Here is a 27,857-nt window from a genome sequence, read left to right on the forward strand (position 1 = left end):
GTATAATGTACATAAGAAACACTTGCTGCAAGTCAGTGATGCACACAAGTTACATGGAATGTGATCGCAGAAGTGTGTGTGTGTGTATATATATATATATATATATACGTACATGTTTTTTTGGCGAATCAAACCTCTATTAATTTCCAGTCATCAAAACCCATCATAATTGTATTTACTACACCGTTCCCCTGTGACTAAAAAAGGCAATATTAATGATACGCTGGACTGCATCGAAGGATTATGAAATATACTGGAAAAAACAATGGCAAAATGTCAGCTAAATTCAAAAATACCAGTGCATTGATTGCTTTAGAACTAAGTGGTTCATTTTATGTTTCCACCAGATAATGTGAGATGGCTTGTCTTTATTGAAGAACAGAAGAGGACCTAAATCAAGTCGAAGGTTAATGTCTGAAATGGATTGTAATTTTTCTCAGATGGTTGAAATTTGCTCCAATGTCATTTACCTGATGTGAGCGAACATGATTTTGAAAGAAATTTTGATGAGCTTTAGGCTGGAATGTGAAATATCAAATAGAATGCATATCAGTGAATTAATTGTGTTATTTAGAAATAAATTAACATAATAAAGGAATTTATACTTCTGATATTAACCATGATATGTTTACACACTGACAAAAAGATTACGGGTGCGATTACCAGCTCGCTGCGCCCCTCGATCAGCGTGGTGAGCCGGGAAGATAGCGTGGGAGGACAATAATACCATTGTGTATAAATGTTATTTCCTCCCCCCAGGGGCACAAAGATGAGTATAACCCCCGGGGGAGAGGAATTGACATTTATACACAATGGTATTATTGTCCTCTCACGCTATCTTCCCGGCTCACCACGCTGATCGAGGGGCAATAACATGGCAAGGCCTGCTGGCACTCCCCCCTAGGGACAGGCTGGCACTGTCAGATTGGCATTGCCTGCTTGGCACCACATCTCTGTTATCTGGCAGTGCCAACCTGTGCCAAGGAACAGACCCCAGTGGGAGCATCATTGGGGAGAGGGGGTTCATTTATATGTGGTGGTGGGCTGGAATGAGCAGAGGAGCAAGGGATCCCAGCAATGGCTGTTTTGAGGGGGGGGGGGGGGGGGTGGAGGGAGGGGCGAGGAGGCTGCAGGCTTTGACTCTGGTAGGGGGTGGGGGTGGGGGTGGTATTGCTGTCCTGAGTGAGGCACCCTTTCAAGATGGTGCCCTGACCTCAGTGCATCCAGGCTTTGTCGGTGTGTTGAAGCCCCACCCCACTACATGACCACATGAAACACACCCTCTTGATTATTTTAGTAGTGTGGGGTAAGATCTGAAGAGAAAACTGGCCGAAACACACAGGTTTTCTCGATGGAAACAACACAGCAACAACCACCCCCCCCCCCCCCCCCCCCCCACCCCCGCAATCATCAGCCATTTTCTGGAAGATTTCATCCAAAGTCTTGCAGGATAACCTTGAGAAACTCAAACTTTCCTTATAAGGCATCTAGACAGGGGCTGATTGGCGGAAAAATCCTGAGAGAGGACAGCAGATTTGTGCACTAGCAAACCACTCCACCCTGGATAGTGCCTCAGCAATCCTAGCAATCCACTGGACGACAGTTTGCTGGATTGAGTATCCACAGCTATAATGGCAACAATCTAATCTTTTCATGGCAAAACATTGGCCTTACATGACATCCATCTGATACTCTGATGCAGCATCCAGAAAGTGCCTGGCTTTTACTTGTCCTGCAGGAGAAGTTGAAATGTTGCATCATGATTGGTCCAACAAATGTCCTCAAGACATTGGCCACCACATGCATGCTGGAAAGGATGGACTCCAAGCTCAGTGAAAAATCATGTGCTAGGTTGGGGCTAGGTTCCTCCATGTTCCTCAACAGTGACTGTAAGCTCTCTAGCAGGTCTGCCAATGCATCAAGCATTTCTACATGCATGTCCACTAACTCTTTCCTGTATGCTCTACCATTGAGGTTCTGTCCTGTGTCCTCTGCAGCAGAACTCGTGTGCAGCCTTACCTTCCAGCAAGACAGAACCTGTGCTATATTTTATCTTTGCACTGGTTACAGGCCCTGTACTTAGTATCTCATGATGTGCATATCCTACTTTGATGCCATCCTCTAAAGTAGATATTATGGCTGGGATTTTACGACCTCGCTCAGGCAGGCGTGGCGGTAAAATTCTGGCCTATGTCAGTGTCTGAGGTAGTGACTGCAAATGTAAAAGTGAATGAGGGTGCTTCTTCATCATTACTATCTTCCTGTTCTTCCACCTCTACAAGGCAGTCCTTAGGTATCCTAAAAGGAGAGAGACCCAAGTCAAGTGCTCTGATGAGGTGGTTGGAGGGGTGGGTGGGGAGGGGGGGAAGCAAGAGATACATGTTTATCCAAACTTCAGCTTAATTATCAGGAGTGATTGTGTGATGAGGGAGAATGTGAGGAGAAGGAGTAGGCATGACAATTCCATCAATTTCAATCCTTTCAGCCAGGTTGCTGACCATAGACTCAGTCACACTCACTCCCAATGTTCGAGAGCAGCAGCTCTTGAACTGGGGTAAGGATACATAGTCATGTCTCTTCCCCCACACCCCTCACCCCAGTTAGATGCTGCTGCCTTCTGTTGGGTGTGGTGCAATATGTTTGGATGCCATGGCTGTCATGATTGAATGACTGACAGTGATAAATGAGTTGCAGTGCTAATCAGAAAGTGTGTGAGAGCGAAGTGAAGCTGTGAATGTTAGTTTTCAGTCACAATTGATAGCGATTATTGGTAGGCCTGCGATAGGGGTGTGGCAGTTGGTAGCAGAGCAGTTGGCGGGATATGACATTTGAACATACATTCACTGACCGCGATCACTTGTGGGAGGTCATTCTTTCTGCATGATATCCAGGTACTCAAGGATAAACTGGTGTCAGTGACCCACCTGCACCCACTGCCTTCCCAGCCTGGCCTCCTATAGACAGAGCTCCAGCTCCTTCACCAAAGCCTCCAGTGCTGCATCAGAGAGCCCACTGTCTATCATGTTGTGTCATTCCTGTCACTTTCCCAGGTCAAAGGGCAAATGAATTCCAGCATCTGCTCAGCTCAAATTGCACCTCTCCTTTGAGAGGTGCAGGGTGGTTTTACCTAGTGCAGACTCGCCTAAACTCATGTTAGCGTCTCACTTTCTACCCCCACTCAGGTAGCCAGCCTGCTGAGCTCTGGCCTGATGCTGCAATTATAATAAGTAGGCGACACAAAGTCTGCGCGCTGCCTTCATTGGCACCAACGGGGCCAAGTTAATTGTGCTTTGTGGTCCCCAGGCATGTTTTTTGGGCCTTATCCAATTCTTAAATAGACGAGTGAGGATTTTTCTTGCATGAAAAGTATGTGTGCTTGGTGATATTTTATAGGTTGGGCGAGAAGAAAAGATTCTTGTCGCACATCCAAATCAAGAATATCACTGACATTTAAGGGAGGGAGGATATTTTCTTATTCAGCCAAACATCAAAATAACTATACCCATGTGAGAATCACGGAACAGAGCAGATCTACACACAATCCTTGGCAATGGCATCCTGAGCACGCCAAAATAAATATGGAAGGATATATCTTCTATATAACACTTCACGTAACTTAAAATAGAGCAAATAGATCAATAAAACTGAAAATAATCAAAGGGTTACATGAATAGTGCGAAATTGTTTTTGAATTTGTATTCAAAGGCACCTCAAGGTCTGGCGCTGCTGAATGGACAAAGATTTAAGAGGACACTTGCATAAAATAGAATCTACACCAACCAGCCTGTTCAAGCTATTTATTTTGTAACATTAAATAGGAATGGCTCCAAAGACGAAGGACTTTCAGCACCTTTCTACACATTTCTCCTCTCTTTGATTTAATGGATGTAGAGACCACTGCAGTAACTCGCTGAGACTTTTCTTAGCTTCTACATTAATGATATACAATGAGCCAGACAAACTTCACTGACTATATAGACTTTTTGTCATAGTCACAGCTGAGGTATTTTATATAAAATAAAATTTTATTGAAGCCATATAATATTGAAAAATAATTTTCAGACTCATTGGCCAGGAATTTTCCGACCCTCCAATGGCAGGACCCACCGCAGGTGAGTCAAAAACCTATTGACATACAGCGGGAATAGAGGATCCCAGTCGGAAGCGGGGGCGGAGGTGGAAAATCCCACCCGTTATGTACAATAGAAGCATACAGAGGAAGCGATCAGAAAATGTGTCTGTCGGTGTGCAGGTAAAATAACGGTGATGGCCTGGTTGTGGGGGCTCATCTTGGTTGTTTCACTATCGACATCCAACTCTTTGAACTATCTGAGAATCCAGGCTAAACTGCTGTGATTGAGAAGCTATTTCCCTGTTCTTTGAAGCTTTCTCGGCACTGACAGTTCCTATTAGGTAAAATCCCACAAAATAATACTGCCCATAATTTAGCTCTTGTTGCCAGCCTTGCTCAAAGAAGCCATAAAAGTGACTGATGACAGAAATAAAACAGTCACACAGCACAGTGAACTCTTTTAAGATTGAGGACTATATAAATAGAGAGAATTTCTCTGTACCTGTTCCTCTTATTTCAGAAGATGGGGCTAAGTCCGAATCAAAAATATTCTGTGCTATCGTCACAAGTATTAGTACAGTAAATAACTGTGACATTTGTTTGTTCAATTCAGTTGGGTAGATGGCTAGCATGTGGTTCAGATTAGTGCCAGTGGCATTGGATTCAATCTCTGTTCTGAATGAGGTAAATTTGGGGTCTGCAACCTCGCCTTACCCATATTAAAGGTCAAGACATTTTCCTGTGGCTTAGTGAATAATTGCCTTCGGGCAGAGAACTCAAGAGGAAGAAGAAAACAGGAGAAGACAGTATCTAAAGAGCTAAAGTCCAGTGGTGTGTCATTATCAATACTAGTATTAATGACTGCAGCATCTGTGAAAATCTTCTAGAAACCTACGAGGAGAATTTCCACATTGTTGTGCAGGATTCATGGTCGTAAACTGGGTGCAATGATGACAAATTTAGTAGTGTAACGGCCTGTGCCTATTCTGTCCGTGTGTTCAGGTCACTGCTGAATTCGTCAGAGCTTATTTTTTTAGGTGGCTCTCATGTCTGACAGAACCGTACTCCTTATTATGTGGCTTCATCAATCTTTTTTTCTCCAGACATATTAAAATATACATTGTGACAGAAGCATACTTTCATACGTCTTACAGACATCAAATAACTTCAATGAAAATTGCCTTGTTTCCATGCAAGGTGTTTCCTGCATTATTTCAGTCCTCAGAAATATCTGAATCAATTTTCCCAACAGGCAGGTAGAATATCCAGCTCTCTGCAGTGGGTTAGAGACTTACGTCCAAGGAAAAGTGATTGCTTATATGGGCTATTTTCTAACTCATGAAGCCAGCCAATTATTCATTAATCTTTTGGTTGTTTTAGTCCAAAAAAAATATTGAACTGCTGCTGCCTTAACAATGTTGAAGCAAAAGATGACTGTCCTTGGATAGAGTCCAGAGGCGAGTAATGTTACCATCATTAAATGTTGTTCCAAGAACACACATTACGCTGTGTTCCAAACAAATTTCCAGTTATCAATTGTAGTACACAGAGGCCATGGAAGAAGACAACAGCTACATTTTTCTTTAAAGTAATCTCACAGGAGTAGGGGCGTTTCTTGTGCTATGATTGTGAACACTACTGGCTCACACTCAACTTGCTCCATGAGGCAACTGTGGGCCTCAGCTGACATTTTGCAAACAGATAGGTGGCTTTCTATATTAATTGCATTAGAGTACTACATCTTTTCAACAAGAAAAGCCATTTCGTCTAAACAGGCTAGAGGCTGAATTTGTGGCAACTACCCTTTTGGAAGGATGGATCTGTCCCCTAACATACTGATCAATCTGATTTATGTCAAGATGTTTATCTTTGACATTATTTGCACCATCTCCTATCAACTGAAAATACTTGGACTTGTTGAGCGCTCAGATCAAATCTCCCAGACGACACTTTCAATCCACACAGATTAGCAGGAGAATGATTGGATTGAACATTTCCATTTTATGCTATGACAAGTAGATTTAATGCACAGGACTCTTCAAAGCATAGCCCACTTTTAAGTACGTGTAACCAAGGAATCGTGGCTTCAGTAGGGATGTTCTTCTGGGCCTAAATTTATTAATACCCAAAATCTTGAGTGATCCATGATAGGCTAAATGGACTATAAGAGAACCATCCAAATTCATCCTTGATCCTCAACATCATATTTCTGCTAAGTTACAGGCATCAAGTTGGCTCCTTAATGCAGAACACTGGTTGGCACTTGTTCAACTTTGTTTGCCTGGGCGTTAGTCAACGCCCACAGATGAATCATGGAGGAAGGCAGTCAGGAGCAAGTGTGGGTTGGCAACAATTGTAGTCTTAATGTGGAGGTGTTATAATTCCAGATTATAAATGGACGTGAAGATCCCAGAATGCAAACTGGCTCAAAAGATCCTAACTTTTACTCTTTTTATATAAATGTGGAGGAACAGAGTCACAGGACCACTAATTAGTTTTAACAATAAGGAAAAACACTTTTATTAAACATGAAAAAAATAGATTATAACACTATACTCCTTTACACCCCCTCGATTTTAACAATTACGAACAGATTTTAAGATTAACACAGAATACAAAGTACATTTTAAACTACAATGGTCTCATTAACACAAAGTCCCTAGTGTCTGTGGCTTTCTCCTCAGAATCCCCCAAATGATCACATTAGAGTTTCCAAACTCCACTCCCAAAAACATGCTTTAAAATTTTCCCTCATAATAAAGCTTCCATTAGTGGTGGTATTTCAAAATCCAGACTAAGAGTTCCAAATAATACTTTTAAACAAAGATTCTGCTCCACTTTTAACAGTAAATTCAGTTCAGGTTTATCACCAACCCCTTTAGGGTTTCTCTGTTTTGGCTGTTGCACAAACTCTTGATTCCCAGACTCTATTAAAATGCAATCAGATGTTTGAGTTACCTTTGAAGTCTGCTGCCCCACTTTAAATCTGATCACTGCAATTATTTCTTTACTTCAGAACCATTTGTTTACTCTTCCTTGAATTCAGCTGAACAATACTTTGGTCTCTGCTCTCTTAACTTCAGCTGTCTTAAGACATTCTTTCTGTCCCAATTCCCTAGTTATCTGGACAGTAACTGGCACTCTTTAGGAAGCCTTCCTTTTTGCGGCTGCTGACTTGCCCAGTCTTTCTCCTGGTTGAATTGAGAGATGTTCACTCCATCATTTCCTGTCTCCAACTGCCAACAAATTCCAGCTAAGACTACAACGTAAACGTTTTTTACTTTACAAAGGCATCCAGTTGTGAAGCAACACCCACATACACCTGCTGACCTATTCTTCACAGTGTAGCCCTCTCTAAGCACAGCAGAATCAAAGCTGGAACTTAACCAACCCCACACTTACGAACACCTTTGTCCAGCATGGCATGAATCTAACTATAGGTTTTAATCATTTAGGCACAGAAACATTAAATGAAACATACTTAAAACTATATACTATTGCTAATGTTTACAAATACAAATATAACTCCCTTAAAACTACCTTTATTTTCCCAACAGAGGAATAAGAAATGTTTACGGTTTTCCTGACTCTGTTTAAAAAAAAACTTATTTTCAGGCATCTTCTGATGCCTCTGGTGGTCACTTTAAAAGCCATTCTAGGGCCGGAGAAAATACCTGTGCAAGCTCTGACTTGTTTTGTTCGGGCCATTCAGGTCCTGACCGCATTACAACCTTGGCCCATCGTGGAAAAAGAGAATAAGGCAAAGGCAGCTGCCTTTTATAGATAATCAGCATTTGACCGAATGTGTCATCAATGAAGCAAAATTAAAAGTCAATGGGAATCAGGGAAAAGCTTTCTATTTTTCAAAGTCATAACTGGCACAAAGGAATATGGTCGCGGTTGCTTGAGACTAATCATGGCAATCCCATGACATTGCTGCAGGAGTTCCTAGGCCCTATTGTCTTCAGCTGTTTCACCAATGACCTTCCCTCCGTCATAAGGTCAGAAATGGAGATGTTCACTGGTGATTGCTACTCCTCAGACGTTGAAGCAGTCTGACAAGAGCTGGACAACATTCAGTCTTCTGATGGCAAGCGACACAAGTGCCAGGAGAGAATTTAACAATCCACCTTCTAAATTCCGTAGCAATACCATTGCTGAATCTATCAACATTTGGAGGCTTACCAGAAACTGAATTAGACCAACTATATAAATACTGTGACTACAAGGACAACTCAGGGGGATGGGAGTCTTGTGCAAGTAATTCACTTTTGATTCCCCAAAGCATGTCCACCATTTACGTGCACACATCAGGAGTGTGATGGAATATTCTGCATTTACCTGGTTGAATGTGGCAGATGATGGTTTGCTTCATTGCAGTTAACTGTGTGTTGAGCATTGCCTGGTGTGGCACTGGAACCACACCCTGATATGGCAGTCTCTGTTACAGTTGCTGCAGAGAAGACAATGGGCTAAGAAGGTGCACAATTCACTGGCCTATGTTTCCTCTGGGCTGTCTTTTCAGCCAGCTGAACTTTTTGTTCCTGCTCCCTTTCCCAATGCCTTTCTAAACAGTCAGCTTCCAGATATCAGCGACCATCTTCCTAATGTCAGTGTCAATATCCACCACCTGCATATCTTGCTTGCAGAGGTCATTGTAGCTGAGGTCATGACCCAGTGGCCAGTTCACTGTACAGAAATTCATTTGGGTAAATGGCCATCATCCATCTGATGAAAGTGGCCAAGCCAAACAACTCACTGCAGTTCCAAGAACACTGAAGAAGCTCAACACAATCCAGGACAATGCAGTCTGTTTAATTGGCAGCTCATATACCAGCTTAAATATTCTCTCCCTCCACCACCAGCACACGGTGGTAGCAGAGTGCACCACCTACTAGATGGAGCAACTTGCTAAGCATCCTTCAAAAGCGTTTTTCATACCGGCAAAGTCTACCACCTCCTAAAATACCACCTGCAAGTTCCCCTCCAAGTCTCACACTTTCCTGACTTGTGACTAAATTGCTGTGCCTTTGTTGCTGCTGGGTCAAAGCCCTGGAACTCCCTTTCTAAGATGTGCTGAAGTAATTAGGTTAAAGGTAGTGGCTCACCACCACTTTCTCAAAGGCAGTTAGGGATGAGCAATAAATGCTGGGCTTTTCAGTAATGTTCACAGCCCATGATTGAAGGATGAAAACGTTTAAACAAATCTTAGAAATAAATATTAAACAATATTTAAATGAGGCCTAAGCAACCATCTGACAAATCGCAGTTGAATTTAATAGTGGGTGAAGGCTGTCTTCTTGGTAAATTTATCATTGTACCCAATTTGAACCCATAAAGCAGGCAAAGTGATGTTGAATTTTGATCACTAAGTTTACACAAGCAGAAATCCCTATCTGAAAAACTAGTAGTAGTAGAGTGGCATCTTTTCTGGTAGTGCTTGAAAAGCAAATGGCACCGAAAAACAGAGTTGGTGAAAATATTAACCAACAAACCTTTGCACCTTTGTCAAACCTGTCAGCCAAATTTTCTATATACTTGTCTGGAGTCCCGTCTGCAGTTAACCCTCAGCGTGCTCCCATAAAAACTATCAGATAATGTCCATGGACCTGTTTGCAGTATGGCAACGAAGTACAGACTAATTCATCTAATTAAATCAATCCCCATAACCCCCTCCTGGCAAGCCGTTTGTGTTTACTTCAAAAGAAAAGGAGTAGATATGGAGCTCATTAATCAAACACTATCCAAGTGTGGAAGTTGAAGGGATTTTAATTTCTGCACTGCCATTATTCTCCTGGAGCTGAGCAACAGGCTGAAGTTCCTGCAGTTCCCTTTTGGCGGACAGGCTATGATGCACGTATTTTTGTGATGAAAACCAGAATCCTTAAACGTTAAGTAGTTCCTCACTAAACATTCACAGCACATGTCTTATAACCAGTACTGGAAACTGCATAACCTCTAAGTATACAATGCAGAGAAAAAAGCAAAGAATATTCTATCATAAAGTATCAAGATCTGTAAGTTTTGCTTCAATGATAAGCAATAGATTTTCTCTCACTCCTTTGTATCACATACATTTAACCGCAGCATACGCTGGTTTTCATTTTCCAATCTACCGCAAATTTCCTTGTACCTACCTTCAAAAATATGGAGCTGGTTTACACTGTGTTGTCTTGCAATATGTTGCCAGTAGGCACTCCGAGGAAGAGGCATTATAGTGCCCAGTGAGGCTGTTCTTTCATTCCCTTTGATCTGATGCTAGAAGAGAAGTACGTTGAAAACCATCAGTTTAATAAATTACACAATAATAACTTTAACTCAAGTGTTTTGTTGGTACAATCAAAACATTAAAGAGGCCTTTAATTGGCTGAAGATAGGATTTCTGCCCATATCAGAGAAGTCTTGTCTCCTAAAGTTGTCAGCCAAACCAACCCAATGGACAGTTCTCCAGTTCCAGCAGCATCACTGGGAACAGTGGCCACTGTTGTGACTACTCAAAGAGGCACCTTTGACGGTGCACAGGTATTCACGTAAGTCCTGGGTCTCACTGTGCAAAGGTTGGCAGGCCCTGGTAAGGGATATGGGAGGCAACAATTAACTGGGCAGTGAAGGTAGTGGAAGATCCTGGAGTAGTGCCTCTGCAACAGGAGACACCCAGCCCCCAGCTTGGCCACGTGGCCACCAGTCACTTAGCAGCAGCCTCCCGCATCACAGCCATTAACTGGCATGCAAGGGTCTCAATTGGTTAGGGAGAAGTTTTTAAAAAATTTTCATGGAATGTTGGCGTCGCTGGTAAGGCCAGCATTTGTTGCCCATCCCTAATTGCCCTTGAACTGAGTGGCTTGCCATCGCCATTTCAGAGCGCAATTAAGAGTCAACCACATTGCTGTAGGTTTGGAGTTGCAGGTAGGCCAGACCAGATAAGAATAGCAGCATGCCCTTCCCTAAAGGCATTAGTGAACAAGATGGGCTTTTACAACAATGGTTTTATGGTCACCGTTACTGAGACTAATTTTTCAATTCCAGATTAATTGAATTCAAAAACTACCAGCTGGCATGGTGGGATTTGAACCCTTGTCTCCAGAACATTAGTCTGATCATCTAGATTACTAGTTCAGTGACATTACTACTTTGCCACAGGCACCCCACATCAGTGGACTGCTTGGTGCCATTGTACCATGTGAAAAATACCCTCAAGGACAGGTAGGCAATGGACTTGGCATTGCTGCCATGGTACCCACTTTTATACCCCCTCGCATTCCCCCACCAGCCATGCTGTCTCCAGACAAGGCTGCAGCCTTATAAATTCTCATGGTATCTCAAACCAACATCCTTTCAGGGTTACATACACACTTGGCTTTTTTTTAAAAAGTAAGTGAAATGAATGTTTCAGTCATTGCCTTCTGAATGACCTATCGTATAGTCCTTTGTAAAAGTGAAAGGGTACATGAAAGTCAGTGACAAATGAGAAATGAAGCATATTTCTCTTATAATGGAAAATTCTGTTACAGCGAATCTCTTGAGAGATTTGACTTATTCTGCAGACTGGCATCTCTTTGAGGCTGAATAAATACCCAAATAGATTTTGAAACTGCCATGCTAAATATATTTCACAGTCTTGTGACAACAAAAATACCACCGAAAGACATGGAATAAATTCTGCTCATTTTATGGGACACAATGAGCCATGGAATCTTAAGTAGCTCTCTAATTAGTATTAAAATGAAAGGTTATCTTCTCAGTAGCTGATGTGGTTGAAACCCTTGGATCTCAATTAGTACGTAATGAATTCAGGTCATAGATCTGCCACATTAGTTAAATACTTTTCCTTCCATTTGGGTCTGTTTCAATAGATTTCGCTGGTTTACTAAATGGAGTTCCATGTTAATACTAAGGCATTCCATCCGATGGTTGGGGTTGCATGTTAAGAGGCTGACTGCGTTGAAACCTTTTGCAAAATAATCTGGCTTGATATTTTAAACCTAAAACAAGTCAAATGGAATTCTTTACTGCTTTCAAATGTTGGAACAAAATCTTCTGCGGATGCAAGATAAATTGAATCATTTGAAGCAATTAGCAGGCTCACTCTGCTGTTCACCTCCCAGGTATGTTACTGAAATCTTAGTGCAATGTTAGGATATTGATAGGCACTCTTAAATATATTGGGAGTTGAAAGCTACAAATGAGAACCAAAATAATTTGGGGTAATATAGTCAGAAACAATTCAAAAATATAACAAAGGACATCGTGGAAATATGAATGAATGGACTTGCAGATAATATAGTAAATAGTAAAGCCTTTCATAAACATTTTAACAAGCAAAACAATTGTTAAACAGAGCAGAGCATTTTATTATAAAACAACATCCAGTTATGGATGATGGCGTTTTAGTAGCGTTTTAGCTTTATGAAATGAAAATGTTGGTGTGCAAAAGAGAAATATCACACAATATTTGGAGATAGTGGTTGAAAAAGAATTGAGTTTGAAGAGCTTATCCAGCAATCGGTTAAAATGGATAAAAGGAACGTAGTAACAGAGGTATAAAAGGATTATCAGAAGGCGTCTTAAATGTCCCAAGGAAGATTGACACAAAGAACAGGATCAGCCGTATGAGGAAACGTAGCAATGTGGATGGAATGTTTACTAACAAATTGAAAACAAAGAGTTAGGTTAATGTGTTTTCAGATTGCAGAGGTGTTGGAAAGCATCCATTGGTTAGTGCTGGGTCCAATTTTATTTCCATAGCATACGGAGCACGATATAGAAGTTTGCTGCTGACACAAAAGGTTGAGCAAACAGTGAGAAGCTCTCAGCCAGACATACACAGGTTATCGAAATGGGCCGATGAGGCTCAAATACATTTTAATTGAAAAATATGTGGTAACGCATCTTGGAAGGAAACATGAGAGAACGTGAGCATACATTCATTGCTTGTCCATGCCATGGTTCTTTTGTCAGAGGAAACTTGAGTGTTGAATACGTAATTACCCAAACACGGAAGTAGTTAGATATACCAACAAAATAAAACTGCTTTTTTGTTTAGAATTCAAGACAGAGTACAAGCGTACAGAAGTAGCGATAAATGTGTGTAAGGTGATGGCTTAGCCACAGAGCGCTCTGCAGTTTTGGGTGCCTTAAACACTTCTACTTTCTCAGGAGACTCAGGAAATTTGGCATGTCTGTACAACTCTCACCAACTTCTACAGACGCATCATAGAAAACATTCTTCCTGGTTGTATCACAGCTTGGTATGGCTTCTGCCCGGTCCAAGACCGCAAGAAACTACAAGTGTCGTGAATGAAGCCCAGTTCATCATGCAAACCAGCCTTCGACCCATTGAGACTGTCTACACTTCCTGCTGCCTCGGAAAAGCAGCCAGCATAATCAAGGACCCCACACACCCCGGACATACTCTCTTCCACCATCATTCTTTGGGAAAAAGATACAAAAATCTGAGATTACCTACCAACCGACTCAAAAACGGTTTCTTTGCTGCTGCCATCAGACTTTTGAATGGACCTACCTTGCACGAAGTTGATCTTTCTCTACACCCTAGCTATGACTGTAACACTACATTTTACACTCTCTCCTTCCCTATGTACGGTATGCTTTGTATGGTGCACAAGAAACAATACTTTTCACTGTATACTAATACATGTGACAAATCAAATAAAACCATTACAGGAAGAACCTTAAATCCATAAAAAGCGTATAGTGAAAAGTCACAAGACAATTACAAATAATGGAGGCTGTCGTCCCGTTTTAATTAATCCAACTAAAATGGCCCTCATGTCGCTTCACTGACTGTAACATTGAATTGATTCTCAAAAATGTCTCTAGTCTTGGCTCCATGTCCAGGAGTCCATTTCACGTGCTGAGGATTCTTTTGTATGTAGCAGAAGTTCCTGACATCAGTCGTGAATTTGCATGGTTTACCCCTATCACAAGGAATGATATAGGAAGAGACCATTTGAAGAAAACACGGGTAAGTATCTGAATCAGTGGAAGATACATGACAATAGACAAAGAGCAGGATAGTGGGATGAGTTGTAGATGGCCTTGGCAAAGTACTGGCATTGTGACCTGAATGACCTCCTCTGTGCTGTGAGGTTTTGTTTGAGGTAATGGCAACAACAGCAGTTGTGCAAAATATATTTTTTGGCCCAATACAAAAAAACTCTTCCTCACCTTCCCCTCACCAGGCCATCCATGACTTACTCCTGAGTTTTGCTACATCTTCGTTGCAATCTCTCCCAGCTCCCACTAATCACAGACCCCCTATTTTGTTCCACCACTTCTTATATATAATCCAACACATTTCTCCCTCTATTTCTGAAGAGGAGTCATACAGACTTGAAACATTGACTCTATTTTCTCTGCCTACATATGCTGTCAGACCTGCTGAGATTTTCCAGTATTCCCTGTTTTTAGCACCTGCAATATTCTGCTTTTGTTATTATTCAAAGTACCTGACCTATCTGTTAGATACTGACTCATGATGCACACTAAAGGGTGCACCATGAGCCAGGATGTGAAATGAAATGTCACCACAGTCCCAGAGGACCATAGGCTGCTCTCCTCTTTTCAGAGAGACTGCTGCCTGGTTGTGATTTAACCGGAGGGTCACCAGATCTCAGGCAAAAGTCAAGGTTGAGAAGGTGGGGCCTTCATGAATAACCTCAGCCAGTACGGGAATTAAACCCACACTGTTGGCATCGCTCCGTATCACAAACCAGCCATCCAGCCAACAGAAATGTGACTAAATGCAGGTCAATATTTTGCTTATCTTCCACAAGAGGATTCAGTCTCTTGTCCCTAGTTTTACTGCCTTGTAAAAATGCATTTGATTCTTAGTATGTATAAATAAAGTACACTTAAATGCCAATCTTTTTTATTCAGCTGATAGTCTGGTTATTTAATATATCTCATGCTATTTTCTGGGCTTTAACTTCCATAGTACTTGGTAGATGCCATTTGTTTGACGATCAGTTCTTTATCCTTTGTTAATGCTACCTTCTAACTGCTCACTGGGGATGCATGAGAGCTGCCTAGGGTTTAATTTATATTCAGCTCAAAATTACTTCTTTCATAATTAATGAACTATTCGTGAAACTGCAGTTGGACACAGGATTCCTGGAAATACTATTTTGCCAACAATAATGGAAAACGGGCTGCCAATAACAATGCAACTATAAGGATGTTTTAAATGTTTCCCAAGCACATAACCAAATGTCAAAGCAAATTGTCCGCGAGGCTACAGAGTGTAAGGAAATAGGCACAGTGATAATTGAGAAAAATATGATTTACAGAGTGACTACCATATGCTGGTTAGCTGAGGCAGAAAAGTGCAAGGAGATTTTTGTCCAAGAAACATGGCCCTCAACTATACAAAGGAGATGCAAGCCTGATGCCATTACCTTCCAGAACCAATATCATCTTAATGACTAATGTGAGTGGCTAAATAGCCTAAAGGAATTGCTTGCAGAGTTATTTTGATGAAAAGTTGAAAACAGGCGTTATGTGCATGCTAGGGTAATAAAACATGCCCATTAGAACATCTGGGCAGGATCCTGAGCCCACTATCTCTCTATGCAGGGAAGGGAGATGTTGGCTTTGATCGGCAGGGTTGGGGAGGGAGCCCAAGACCTGTGTGTTTGGAGGGGGGAGAGGGCTCCCTTTTTGACAGAATGTCAGAAGATCTGGAGAGAAAACCAACCTGTTTCTCGGAAGAGAAACACACCATTTTCAGTCAAACCCTGACACTGCCAAATTCTGGTAAGTTCGCCTCCCTCTGAATTTAGTCTGAAATTTTTGGTTAAATTCATAAGTTCATAAAATATAGGAGAAGAATTAGGCCATTTGGCCCATCAAGTCCATTTGATCATGGCTGACATGCTCCTCATTCCCATTTTCCTGCCTTCTCCCCATAACCTTCCAACCCATTACCAATTAAAAATCTGACCAACTCCTCAAATTGACACTCTGTCCCAGAATCCACTGCACTTTGGGGTAGTGAATTCCATAGATTCACAACCCTTTGGGAGAAGTAGTTTTTCCTCAACTCTGTTTTAAATTTGCTACCCCTTATCCTAAGACTATGACCTCTCATCCTAGAATGCCCCACCAGCAGACGTATCCGCTCCACGTCTACTTTATCCATATCTTTCATAATCTTGAATACCTCAATTTGATCCCCCCTCATTCCAAAGAGTATAGGCCTAAACTGTTCAATCTCTCTTCATACGACAAACCCTTCATCTCTAGAATCAATCTCGTGAACCTCCTCTGAACTGCCTCCAATGCCACTACATCTTTCCTCAAATACAGGGACCAAAACTGTGCACAATACTCCAGGCAGTGCCTTGCCTCACCAATGCCTTGTATAATTGCATCAATACTTCCTTCCCTTTATATTCTATTCCATTAGCTATAAATGCCAACACTCCATTCACTTTCTTTATTATCTGCTGTACCTGCATGCTAGTTTTCAGTGACTCATGAACAAGGACACCCAGATCCCTCTGCACCAGAGCACTCCAAGTTACTAATTACCATCTGCGGATATCTGAAAGTTTGTTTCGGAGCAATTTTTATGGAACTGCATTCTGTAGCCTCCAGGCACCCCTTCCAATAAAGTTTTGAAGTGCGCTGGCTGGCAGACAATTGAACGTTTCAGGATGGGTCAGGACAGGGGCTGATTGACAGTGAAACAAACCCTGCTGCGACACAGGGCACCAAAATGCAGGTTAAACTTTATATCAAGTTAAAGACTAATAATCCAAAGACAAAACTGAAGGGCAATGTTAAAGCGGAAAGGGATGCAAGTGAAACAGAGAATAAAATAAAATTAAAATACAAGAGCTGGGCTGCTCCATGGCACTCAGAGGGGAATTCCCCCTCCCCCCACTCCCAATTGCATCCTCTCCCCCCACCCCGTTAGGCAATAACTGCTCCTTCTCCCCACCCTGGCTCCAAATGTGGAGCTGTCCACCAGGGGTGGGGCCAAGTGTGAGCAGTTATCCCCTTTTCCAAGCACCATGGGAGCCACCACTGTCCTTTTAAGGATCCAGTTTTATTTCTTGCCTGCAGGTTTGGGATCTGTACCTGAACGTTAACCCATCCTTTCTGATTTTGACAGAGGAACTTAGATTCAACAATTATAGTCAGATAGATCATGCAGTGCACAACATCATTTGAGAAGTGAATTACTGCATCTCCAGCATGTCGTTTCAGGAATCGGTCCTAGTGCAACAGAAGCCTTCACTGAGTTCGCAATGGGAAGTTTAAGCCAGCAAAGTTGAAGTAAAGCAACAATGAGAGCTGGTTTGCGGCCGCTTTCTGTGCGCTCTGTTGATACTCTCTTCCTTGCTCTCATTGCTAATATTATTCTCCATTTGATTGGACCTTTTCCTTCTCGCTGAGCTGTTGAAACGTGTGCCAACCTCAATAGACTCCTTGGAAATAGCCTTCAGAATGCCAATTTTCTCACTTACAAACTAACAAGGCAAAGGGTGGGATTTCCCTGCCCTTCCCATTGTGTCCTGCTGAAGAAAGTGAAACCATTTTACACCTTTGAAGAAACCACAGCTGTCAATCAGGTTTAGAGTCTTTGTAAGCATTGCGGTTAGGAAGAATGGGGGTACTTGAGATGCACTGAAGCGTGAAGGGAAAGATCAATAAACACAGCTGACTGAAGCCTGAGTAGAGATCCATTAACCTGTGAATGAAAGCCTATTCCAAAGCACTGAACTATGACAGTGAAAGAGATCAAAGAATTTAATTGGGATAGAAAGGGTTTCAAAGGTTTCAGCCTTTGAGCAGGGCTTAGAGATGACAGATAAAAGCTGTGTGAATACATTAAGGCTGAGTGAATAGCTGTGGAGGGGAAACTACCCCCCCCCCCCCACCCCCGCCGCCCCAGTAAAATTGACATAGCCACACTTTCAGAGGACTTCAAAGGAGTCTGCTCACACCTGCAGCTTTTGACAGAGAGAAAAATGGAGTGCTGCTATGATTTAAAACCCTGCCAGCTGTACAGGAATTATGGACATTGAAGTGACCTGGCCACTTCAAATATTACAGCTGACAGGTAGGAATGATGATGTTGATAATAGAGCTGCCTGAAATCACCATAGCATGGGTGATCTTCAGATCTGTCAGGGCTAGAAGGGGCACTCCAGTCACAAGACCCCCTTCCAGGGGAGAGTGGTGAGGTCAATCCCTTGCTTCCAGCTTGAGCCCACACAACCTCCAGGCCCCAAGGGAGATGCTCCCTTTGCAGCCTGGCAATGGCAGATGGGCAAGCGCTCACTGGACCTACTTCCTTGACCACACCTGGGGTCCAAAGCACCAGGCCAGGTTGTCAGTGCCATGGTGTGAGGAGGTAGTGCATTGTTCACACTGCCAAAGCACGGGGCCTGATTGGGGGGATGGTGAGCTGTGTAGGGGTCTGAGTGGTGAGGGGGAGTGAACACGGGTCTGAGTGGTGAGGGGGCAGATTGGGGGAGCACGAAGTGGGGAGCGAGGCAGATTGGGGAATTGAGTGGGGAGAGGCTAAATGAGGGCTCTGAGTGGGGAGAGAGGTTGAATTAGGATCTGAGTGAGGTAGGGTGTGTTGAATGGGGGAGCCATGCTGGCCAGTCGGCTTCCTGTGATGCACAAACTTTGTATCCATCAGGTGGGTGAATTGCCCCTGACAGATGCTCCAAGTGCCAGCAAGAAACCCTCCAGTTTTCCTGTTGGCATGGGTATTTCGTCCTGATTCCACTCTTCATATTCCTTAATTGCAAAATAGCGATCTCTGCAATGGTAGTTGTTCTGGTAGTACCGAACTTGCAATATTTATCATCTTGCATTCACCAAAGAGGTAAACCTTTCAACAAGACAATGGTTCAAACAGGCATGCTTTTACAAGTGAAGAATCACTGATCAATTTGTGTATTTTCTTGGCTTCGATCTCAGAGTCTGGGGAAGGGGGCAATGTGCAAAAATGAGGCAGAGTATGAGCACAGGGCCCCACTAACTCTAAATCTGCCACGGGCTCAGGGACAGAGGAAGAGGATGTCTAAGTTCTTGGACGTGGTACTATACGTTCTGGTGGAGGAGGTCTAGGGCAGAAGGGATGCCCAGTACCCACAGAAGAGAAAGGATCCACCTTGCCCTCTTGGCCCTCACTCTTGCAGAAGCTAGTCCAATGTTCTCTTCTTATTCCTCCTGCAGATCCCTTAGCAAGTTGTGCAGGACCAAGCATTCCTTTTTGTCATGGTGATTCTGAGTGGGGTTCCAATAAGGTAGAGTTTTTCAGCACCCGCTCTCTTCAGATGAAACCCTCTGAAAATTTCCAGAATAAACATTAATGGAGTGTTGGTGAAAGCTTGTCAAAGTGCCCCAGGGGTGATCTCCTGGTGTATCGCAACCATCCTCATTAAAGATCCACCAGCAATTAAACAGTGAAAGCCGAGAACAGATTTAGCATCACACCAATAGTCCAGCAAGGACTTGTGCATTCCTATTCAGCTAATTGCTGTTAGGTTGCAATTGAAGTGCAAGCCACAAAATATGCTCGGCAGTCTCTTTAATGAGCACCAGCAGGTAACTTAATTCTTAATCAAGACCTTATCAGTCCTCCGGGCAGACATTCTGAGCACGCATTTCAATTCAATTGCCAAGGTGGAGTCTTTGCTCAGCATGGGCGAAACCACTACTCAAGGCTCCATCTTGGCCACCTCAAGTATCCAGGAAAAATTGCTGCCCATCCCATAACTCTTAAAAGAACATAGCAGATAGACTTGAATTGCTCTGTGAAGCAAAATGACACACAACAACTGATGCGCGATTAATTCACTCGGGAGGCTGGATCGTACCCGGGAAATAAAGGCTTTTATTAGCAACAAGAATAGAGCATACTGCTTAACAATACAATCCCAGACTAAAGGGTCACTAGGAAGTGCAGTGACCTTTATACTCCTATAGGAAGGCGGAGCCAACCGGAGTGTACCACAGAACAATACCAACAGGTGGAACACCCCAACCCTAACCCCAACAGTAACAAGAGTAACATATGTACAAGTACCCATAGTGATAACTATCTATGGTTCAGTACCCATAGTGGTAACCATCTATGGTTCACCACATTCACCCCTCCTTTAAAAACAAAGGCTGGTGGGTCAAAAAACAGTACGAACTGTCCATATATTCACAAGTTCAGTCGTATCGGAGGGCCGCACCTTCTCTGCGACCTCCTCAGCACTGGCGGTATTGCCAGTTCTGGTGACCGTGGTGACCCTCTCTCCAAGGTGATGTCCAGTGACTCCTCCAGTTCCTCACGGACGGGTGGACCTCGAGGTGATGACAATCTCCTGGACTCAGGCAAGCCTCGAGGTGGCGACAATCTCCTGTACTCAGGCAAGTTGTACACGGGAGTAAGAGGATCAAGTGGAGGTCCCGATACTGCCCGCGCCGTGTCAGGAGGGGAGATAACGGGCAAAGGAACCCTAACCAGGGGTACGGGAGCGACGGGGGTTTCCAGGTCCCCTGCAAGTGCCAGATCTCTGATAGAGACCGTGTCCTCTCGCCCATCAGGATATGCTACATAGGCATATTGAGGGTTGGCGTGGAGGAGATGGACCTGTTCAACCAAAGGGTCGGACTTGCGGGTCCTTACATGCCGCCGCAGGAGGACAGGTCCTGAGTACGTCAACCAAGACGGCAGTCAGGTCCCAGAGGAAGACTTCCTAGGGAAGGTAAACATCCGCTCATGTGGGGTAGCGTTGGTTGCCGTTCACAGGAGGGACCGGATTGAATGGAGCACATCAGAAAGTACCTCTTGCCAACGGGAGACTGGAAGACCCCGAGACCTCAACGCCAGTAAGACAGCCTTCCAGACTGTAGCGTTTTCTCTTTCGACCTGCCCGTTACCCCTGCGGTTGTAACTCGTAGTCCTACTTGAGGCAATTCCTTTAGAGAGCAGGTATTGCCTCAAGTCGTCGCTCATAAATGACGAACCCCTATCACTGTGGATATAACTGGGGTAGCCGAAGAGGGTAAAAAGACTCCGCAAGGATTTGATGACCGTGGCAGCAGACATGGCTGAACAGGGAATGGCAAAAGGGAATCGGGAGTACTCGTCAACCACGTTGAGGAAGTACACATTCCGATCTGTCGAAGGAAGAGGGCCCTTGAAATCAACACTCAGTCGTTCAAAAGGGCGAGTGGCCTTAATGAGGTGTGCCCTGTCAGGTCGGTAGAAGTGCGGCTTGCATTCAGCACATACCTGGCAGCTTCGAGTTATCGACCAGACATCCTCAATGGAGTACGGCAGATTCCGGGCCTTTACAAAATGGAAGAGCCGAGTGATCCCCGGATGGCAGAGATCATTGTGGAGGGCCTGTAGGCGGTCCTCCTGCACACTGGCACATGTTCCACGCGACAGGGCATCTGAGGGCTCATTGAGCTTCCCCGGACAGTACATGATATCATAGTTGTAGGTGGAGAGTTCGATTCTCCACCTCAAGATTTTATCATTCTTGATTTTACCCCTTAACGTGTTGTTGAACATGAATGCCACGGACCGCTGGTCCGTGATCAGGGTAAATCGTTTTCCAGCCAAATAATGGCGCCAATGCCAGACAGCCTCCACAATGGCCTGAGCCTCTTTTTCCACAGAGGAGTGCCGAATTTCAGGGCCTTGGAGGGTGCGAGAGAAAAAGGCGACGGGCCTGCCCGCCTGGTTAAGTGTGGCGGCCAGGGTGAAATCAGATGCATCACTCTCCACCTGGAAGGGGATGGACTTATCGACAGCGTGCATCGTGGCTTTCGCGATGTCAGCTTTTATCCCTTCAAAGGCTAAGCGAGCCTCTGCTGCCAGGGGAAAAGAGGTAGATTTTATGAACGGACGGGCTTTGTCCGCATAATTGGGAACCCACTGTGTGTAATACGAAAAGAAGCCTAAGCATCTTCTCAGTGCTTTGATGCTAGTGGGTAGGGGAAGTTCAAGGAGGGGACGCATACGGTCTGGATCAGGGCCCAGGACCCCGTCTTCCACCACATTTCTGAGAATTGCTAGGCGGTGCTTGCTGAATACGCACTTCTCCCTGTTATAGGTCAGATTCAGGCGAGACGCAGTGCATAAAAACTTCAGGAGGTTGGCATCGTGGTCCTGCTGGTCATGGCTGCAGATAGTGATGTCCAGGTACGGGAAGGTAGCCCGTAGCCCGTTTTGGTCCACCATTCGGTCCATTTCACGCTGGAAGACCGAGACCCCATTAGTGATGCCAAAGGGGACCCTTAAGAAGTGGTAGAGACGGCCATCCGCCTCAAAGGCCATGTATTTTCGGTCCTCTGGGCGAATGGGGAGCTGGTGGTAGGCTGACTTCAAGTCGATGGTGGAGAACACCCGGTACTGCGCAGTCTGATTGACCATGTCAGATATGCGCGGGAGAGGGTACGCGTCCAGCTGTGTGTACCTATTAATGGTCTGACTATAGTCTATGACCATCCGGGGCTTGTCTCCAGTCTTAACCACCACGACTTGTGCTCTCCATGGGCTAGTGCTAGGTTGAATGATCCTTTCCCTGAGGAGCCGCTGAACCTCAGATCGAATAAAGATCCGATCCTCAGCGCTGTAACGCCTGCTCTTAGTTGCGATGGGCTTGCAGCCTGGCACGAGATTTTCAAATAAAGACGGCGGGGTGATTTTGAGTGTCGAGAGACTGCACGTGGAGCGCGCTGGGCAATTTGGAGGCTGCTGTTCTCCCACTGAAAGTGGAGGGAGTGGCCCATCGTACTGCAGGGTCACAATCCTCAGGTGGACCATAAAGTCTAGTCCCAGGAGTACCGGAGCACAAAGGTGCGGTAACACGAGGAGCCTGAAGTTCTCAAACTGTGCCCCGCACCGTTAGATTTACCACGCAGCTCCCAAGAACGGTAACAGATCGGGACCTCGACACCATAGAAATTGTCTGCCTGACAGTTTGTACTCGGAGACCGCACCGTTTCACGGTGTCCGAATGAATGAAACTCTCCGTGCTCCCGCTGTCAAACAGACAATGTATCAGGCGTCCGTTTACCTCTATGTCCATCATGGACTTGTCGAGTCTGTGAGGCTTGGCCTGGTCCAGGATGATTGACGCCGCTGTTGAATCCCGAGTGCAACTGCAGGCACTGAGATGGTCGATGATGAGGACCCCTGCTGGTCGTCTGCAGTCGGTGTCGACCAAAATGGCTGCGCCCATGGATCGCACGTGGTCGATGGCGTTGAATGTGGCGGCACTCGCAGGTCGCACGTGTCTTGCGTCGTCGTCCTCAGGAATGGCGGCGCCCGTGAATCGCACGTGGTTGAAGACATCAACGAAGTTGGAGACGAGGAGACGGATCCTGGGGAGTCACACGCAGCACTGCTTGGCATCGAAGGTGGCTTCGCTCGGCACACTTTAGCATAGTGCTCTTTCTTCCCACAAGCGGAGCAAAATACCGTCCTGGCCGGACATCGCTGACGAGGGTGCTTCGCCAATCCACTGAAATAGCACCGTGGGCCTCCTGGAGCTGCCGCCGCCGTCAGGTCCGAGGTTGAAAGCACGATCGCGCAGTTCCTAGGAGCCGCTGGGTAGAATTGAGTCGGTGGCTGTACTCGCCACGATGTTCCCACGTGGTCGGTGGGGTAAGTTTCAAGACTTCTGGAGGCCATTTCCATCGCATCAGCCAATTCCACCGTCTTAGCTAGGTCCAAGTTACCTTGCTCTAGCAGCCGCAGGCGAATATAGGATGAGCCGATTCCCGCCACGAACGCATCTCGGATCAGATCGTTAGTGTATTGAGTAGCCGACACTGGCTTGCAATTGCAGGCTCTGGCTAGCTGCTGAAGTTCACGCAGGTACTGTCCCGTCGTTTCGCCGGGCTGCCGCCGTCGAGTGGTTAGTAGGTGCCGAGCATGAATCTCGTTTGGCGGTTTATGGTACAGCTTCTTGAGTAATTTGATGGCCTCTTTGTAGTCTTGTGAATCGCGGATTGTTGCATACACAGTGTCGCTTACCCTTGCGTGGAGGACCCGCAATCTGTCGGCGTCGCTTTGGACTGCTGTTGAGGCGTCGATATAATCCTGGAAACACTTCAACCAATGGTCGAAAGTGTTCGACGCTCCAGCGGCACGTGGATCTAAGGTAAGCCGATCGGGTTTTAACATTTGCTCCATGGTTTCTTTTTTCAAAACAAAAATTGTTGCGAATAAAATTGATGCGCGATTAATTCACTCGGGAGGCTGGATCATACCCGGGAAATAAAGGCTTTTATTAGCAACAAGAATGGAGCATACTGCTTAACAATACAATCCCAGACTAAAGGGTCACTAGGAAGTGCAGTGACCTTTATACTCCTATAGGAAGGCGGAGCCAACCGGAGTGTACCACAGAACAATACCAACAGGTGGAACACCCCAACCCTAACCCCAACAGTAACAAGAGTAACATATGTACAAGTACCCATAGTGATAACCATCTATGGTTCAGTACCCATAGTGGTAACCATCTATGGTTCACCACAACAACTTTCAATGATATAACTCAATTAACATAGTAAAAATGTTCCAGGTCGCTTCACTGGAGAATAATTTTTAAAAAGTCACATGAAGGAATATCAGGAGAGTGTTCGAATGATAGGGCAAAGCAGTTGGTTTGATGTCCAAATCATATGTGTACATGATGGAAAACAATAGATATTTCCAAAAACTGCAGAGAAATATTTGCAAGCAAATGTCAGCAAGTAAGGTTCTGGGTGTGAAAATAATAGTCATTTAAGTTACCTTTATCCAGACTGAGATGAGAAAGATATTTCTGTGTACTGTACAGAAACATATCTGAGTCACATCACTCTGTTGTAATTTCTTGCTGCTTTTATATTTGAAGAATGACAAAAGTGTGCAGCATGCAACATGTGGTAGCTCATTAGAAATTAAACACTTTGGGTTGAAGTTTCTACCAGTAATCAGATAATTTGCCTGAAGTTGGTTAAACTAAATAAAGGATCAAGGCATTTTAAGAGCAAAGTTAACTTCAGTTTCAGGAAGCTTTAATACTGATTTTTAAAATATTAATCTCCACTCCACAGTGCAGGAGGAGGCCATTTGGCCCATCGAGTCTGCACCAACTCTCCGAAAGAGAATCTCGCCTAGACCCACCCTCCTGCTCTATCCCAGTAACCCCAACGCATTTATCATGGCTAATCCACCTAAACTACACATCTTTGGACACGAAGGGGCAATTTGGCATGGTCAATCCACCCTAACCTGCTCATCTTTGGAGTGTGAGAGGAAACCGGAGCATCCGGAGGAAACACAGGCAAACACGGGGCGAACGTGCAAAGTCCACACAGTCACCTGAGGCTGGAATTTGTGAGGCAGCAGTGCTAACTATTGCGCCACCATGCCATCCACAATGGTTCAGTACAGCTTTTTAAAGTCATTTTCAGTAATTTAAAATCAAAAAGGTGGTAGGCTAAATACTCTTATTAAAACTGTTTTTTTTTATTTTCAGCTGCATTAATAAAACATCACGAGATTACCACTCAAATACAACACACATTTTTCTTAATGCAATAGAAAATATCAACAATTATGCTTTATTAATTGTTGTGGTTTATGCCTCAAGAGAAATACAGAGATGATATACTTTAGCCTGTGTGTATGTAAGAAGAGTTTCATTCAATATTTTAAAACGTCTGCTCTCCTATCTTTACTGCAGCTTTCCACAGGTTTGTTTATTCTTCCAAGTCACCACATCCAGGCTTAACACATTGAGAACAGAAACTAGATACACACAATAAAATACCAACCACTGAACGACTGAATACTGCACCAAATGCAGGGAGTTCATCAAATCGTCACATTTGTAACCTACAAATGCAAATGAACTTGTGCAGAAACCTAAAACAAGTTCAAATCAGATTGCCGACTGTATCCAATTAGAAACTGTACCATTCTCCTGACAAATCCATAGCAGATTTATAATGGAGCATAAAAACACCCACAAAAATTCCTAAGGTGTACTGAACTGTAATATATATCTTCTGGACTTTGCTGTCAGTAACAGGATAACGAGCAAGGAAGAACCTGAGAAATAAAATATCAGAGACACCAATGCTTCATTTTTGTCACAGGTCCTATATAGTTTATTTATCACTTCAGCAAGAACAGTCGTTCTCTGAAAGGAGTTGCGCATTGAGAACCAGTGACTGTGCAGCTGGTGTTCATTTTATTAATTTACCGAAGGCTCCAAAATAGCACACAAATATGTAATTCATTTGAGCAAAAACTTGAACCAAAATTTCACTTTGGAAAAACGACACATGTTAAAGTACTGTTTGTGCCCAGATCACCAGTTGTGCCTGGAATGGGAACTTTATCATCTACATGATGAAACCATAGCTAATTTATTTATATGGTGAAAACTAGAAAAAAAATTTGAAGATAATATTTTCATCATCTTATATTTGGCCATTTCCGACTAAACAGGTATGCTGCTAAAAGGATTCAATAATTGTTCCCAGAACTGTGTTGGATGCAGATAAAATCCTAGTTAACAGAGATGAATATGTTTGGATAAATCCTCTCTTTGATCTGGATTAAGGTTCTGAATTGTATTTTACAGACATTGGGCATCAATTATCTTTAGCACAGCTCCTAGTTTCAGGTGAAATCTGATAATGTTCTTCAATAAAGCAGCTATAAAAAGTGACAGGCAAAGCCCAAAGTCATCTGGGAACCCAATCTGATTAAATTCATATTTAGCTGAATGCAGAGCAAAGCTTTTGTGCCAAGTCAACAGGTTATAGACAATATTGTAAGAAAGTGCAGTTTCAAAGTGTATAATTCCCGAGGCCACCATAGGCAAGGAACTGTAGAAATAAGTCAAATACATTGCAACTGTAATAATGATTCTTCCATATGTTTCAAGCATCCGATGAAACTCAAAAAACTTGTTAATCCAACTGTGGAGTGTAGAATAATGGTGCTGATTGGGCCACTGAACTTTGAGAAACAACATTTAAACTCTCTGCAAAGTCTGGCAACATCACAAGGCACAGAATCTCATTAAGCTTGTGTGAGGCAAAAACGCTAACATGCACCTATTACAACAAATGGTCCGAGTACTGTAGAAACTGCTCGCATTTTTTAACTAAATAATATGAATGCAAAAAAAACCGCACACCTCCTCAATATCTAACAGAAAACAGCAGTTCCCTTATCTGAGAGAGTTATCCTTTGATCTGAAAAGCAACCTGGAAAGTTTTCACTGGTGTCCCTGTCATTTGCAGGAGCTTGTCACCCTTGCATGAATAAATTGAATTGCTAGGTCAGGGCCAGAAGCTGTATAGCTAATCTAATGCTGTTTTCCTGTCATCGCCTTACCTGAAGACAGAGCCACAGAGCGTGTCCATTTTGACTGGCTATTTGAAGCAAGAAGATTGTATGAATTTAAAATGGTTTACAGCAGCCGATAAAATATTCTCAATATTGCACCATATTCCAGCAGCATTACATGGGAACTGCCTGTAAGTATCACTGCACACTTGATGAAAACAGAGTTTTGCACATGCCTATTTATATGCAGTGCCTTGTTTACTGGTTAACTGCCAGCAATATTAGAGATGATCAAAGCGAATAGATTTTCTAACTTTGAAACTAATAACACAGTTCAAAAAATCATCATTATTTAAGAAAATTAAGTGTAAAAATGATTATAAAAATATTATAACAACTCCAGAGAGGAGCTCATAAATCACTGGGGAGGCAGTG

The 27,857-nt window shown here is 43.7% G+C and overlaps 1 protein-coding gene across 1 annotated transcript in view; it reads right to left on the reverse strand.

Moving 5' to 3' along the window:
* LOC144508290 (docking protein 5-like) overlaps window positions 1-27,857 on the reverse strand; it is a 416,872-nt gene that overhangs the window by 8,140 nt on the left and 380,875 nt on the right. The window contains exon 7 of the mRNA XM_078236106.1: window positions 10,210-10,330. Coding sequence (XP_078092232.1) covers window positions 10,210-10,330 — 121 coding nt within the window. The remainder of the gene's footprint in view (window positions 1-10,209; window positions 10,331-27,857) is intronic.

This window comes from Mustelus asterias, chromosome 20, assembly GCF_964213995.1.
Source record: "Mustelus asterias chromosome 20, sMusAst1.hap1.1, whole genome shotgun sequence".
Lineage (NCBI taxonomy): Eukaryota > Metazoa > Chordata > Chondrichthyes > Carcharhiniformes > Triakidae > Mustelus > Mustelus asterias.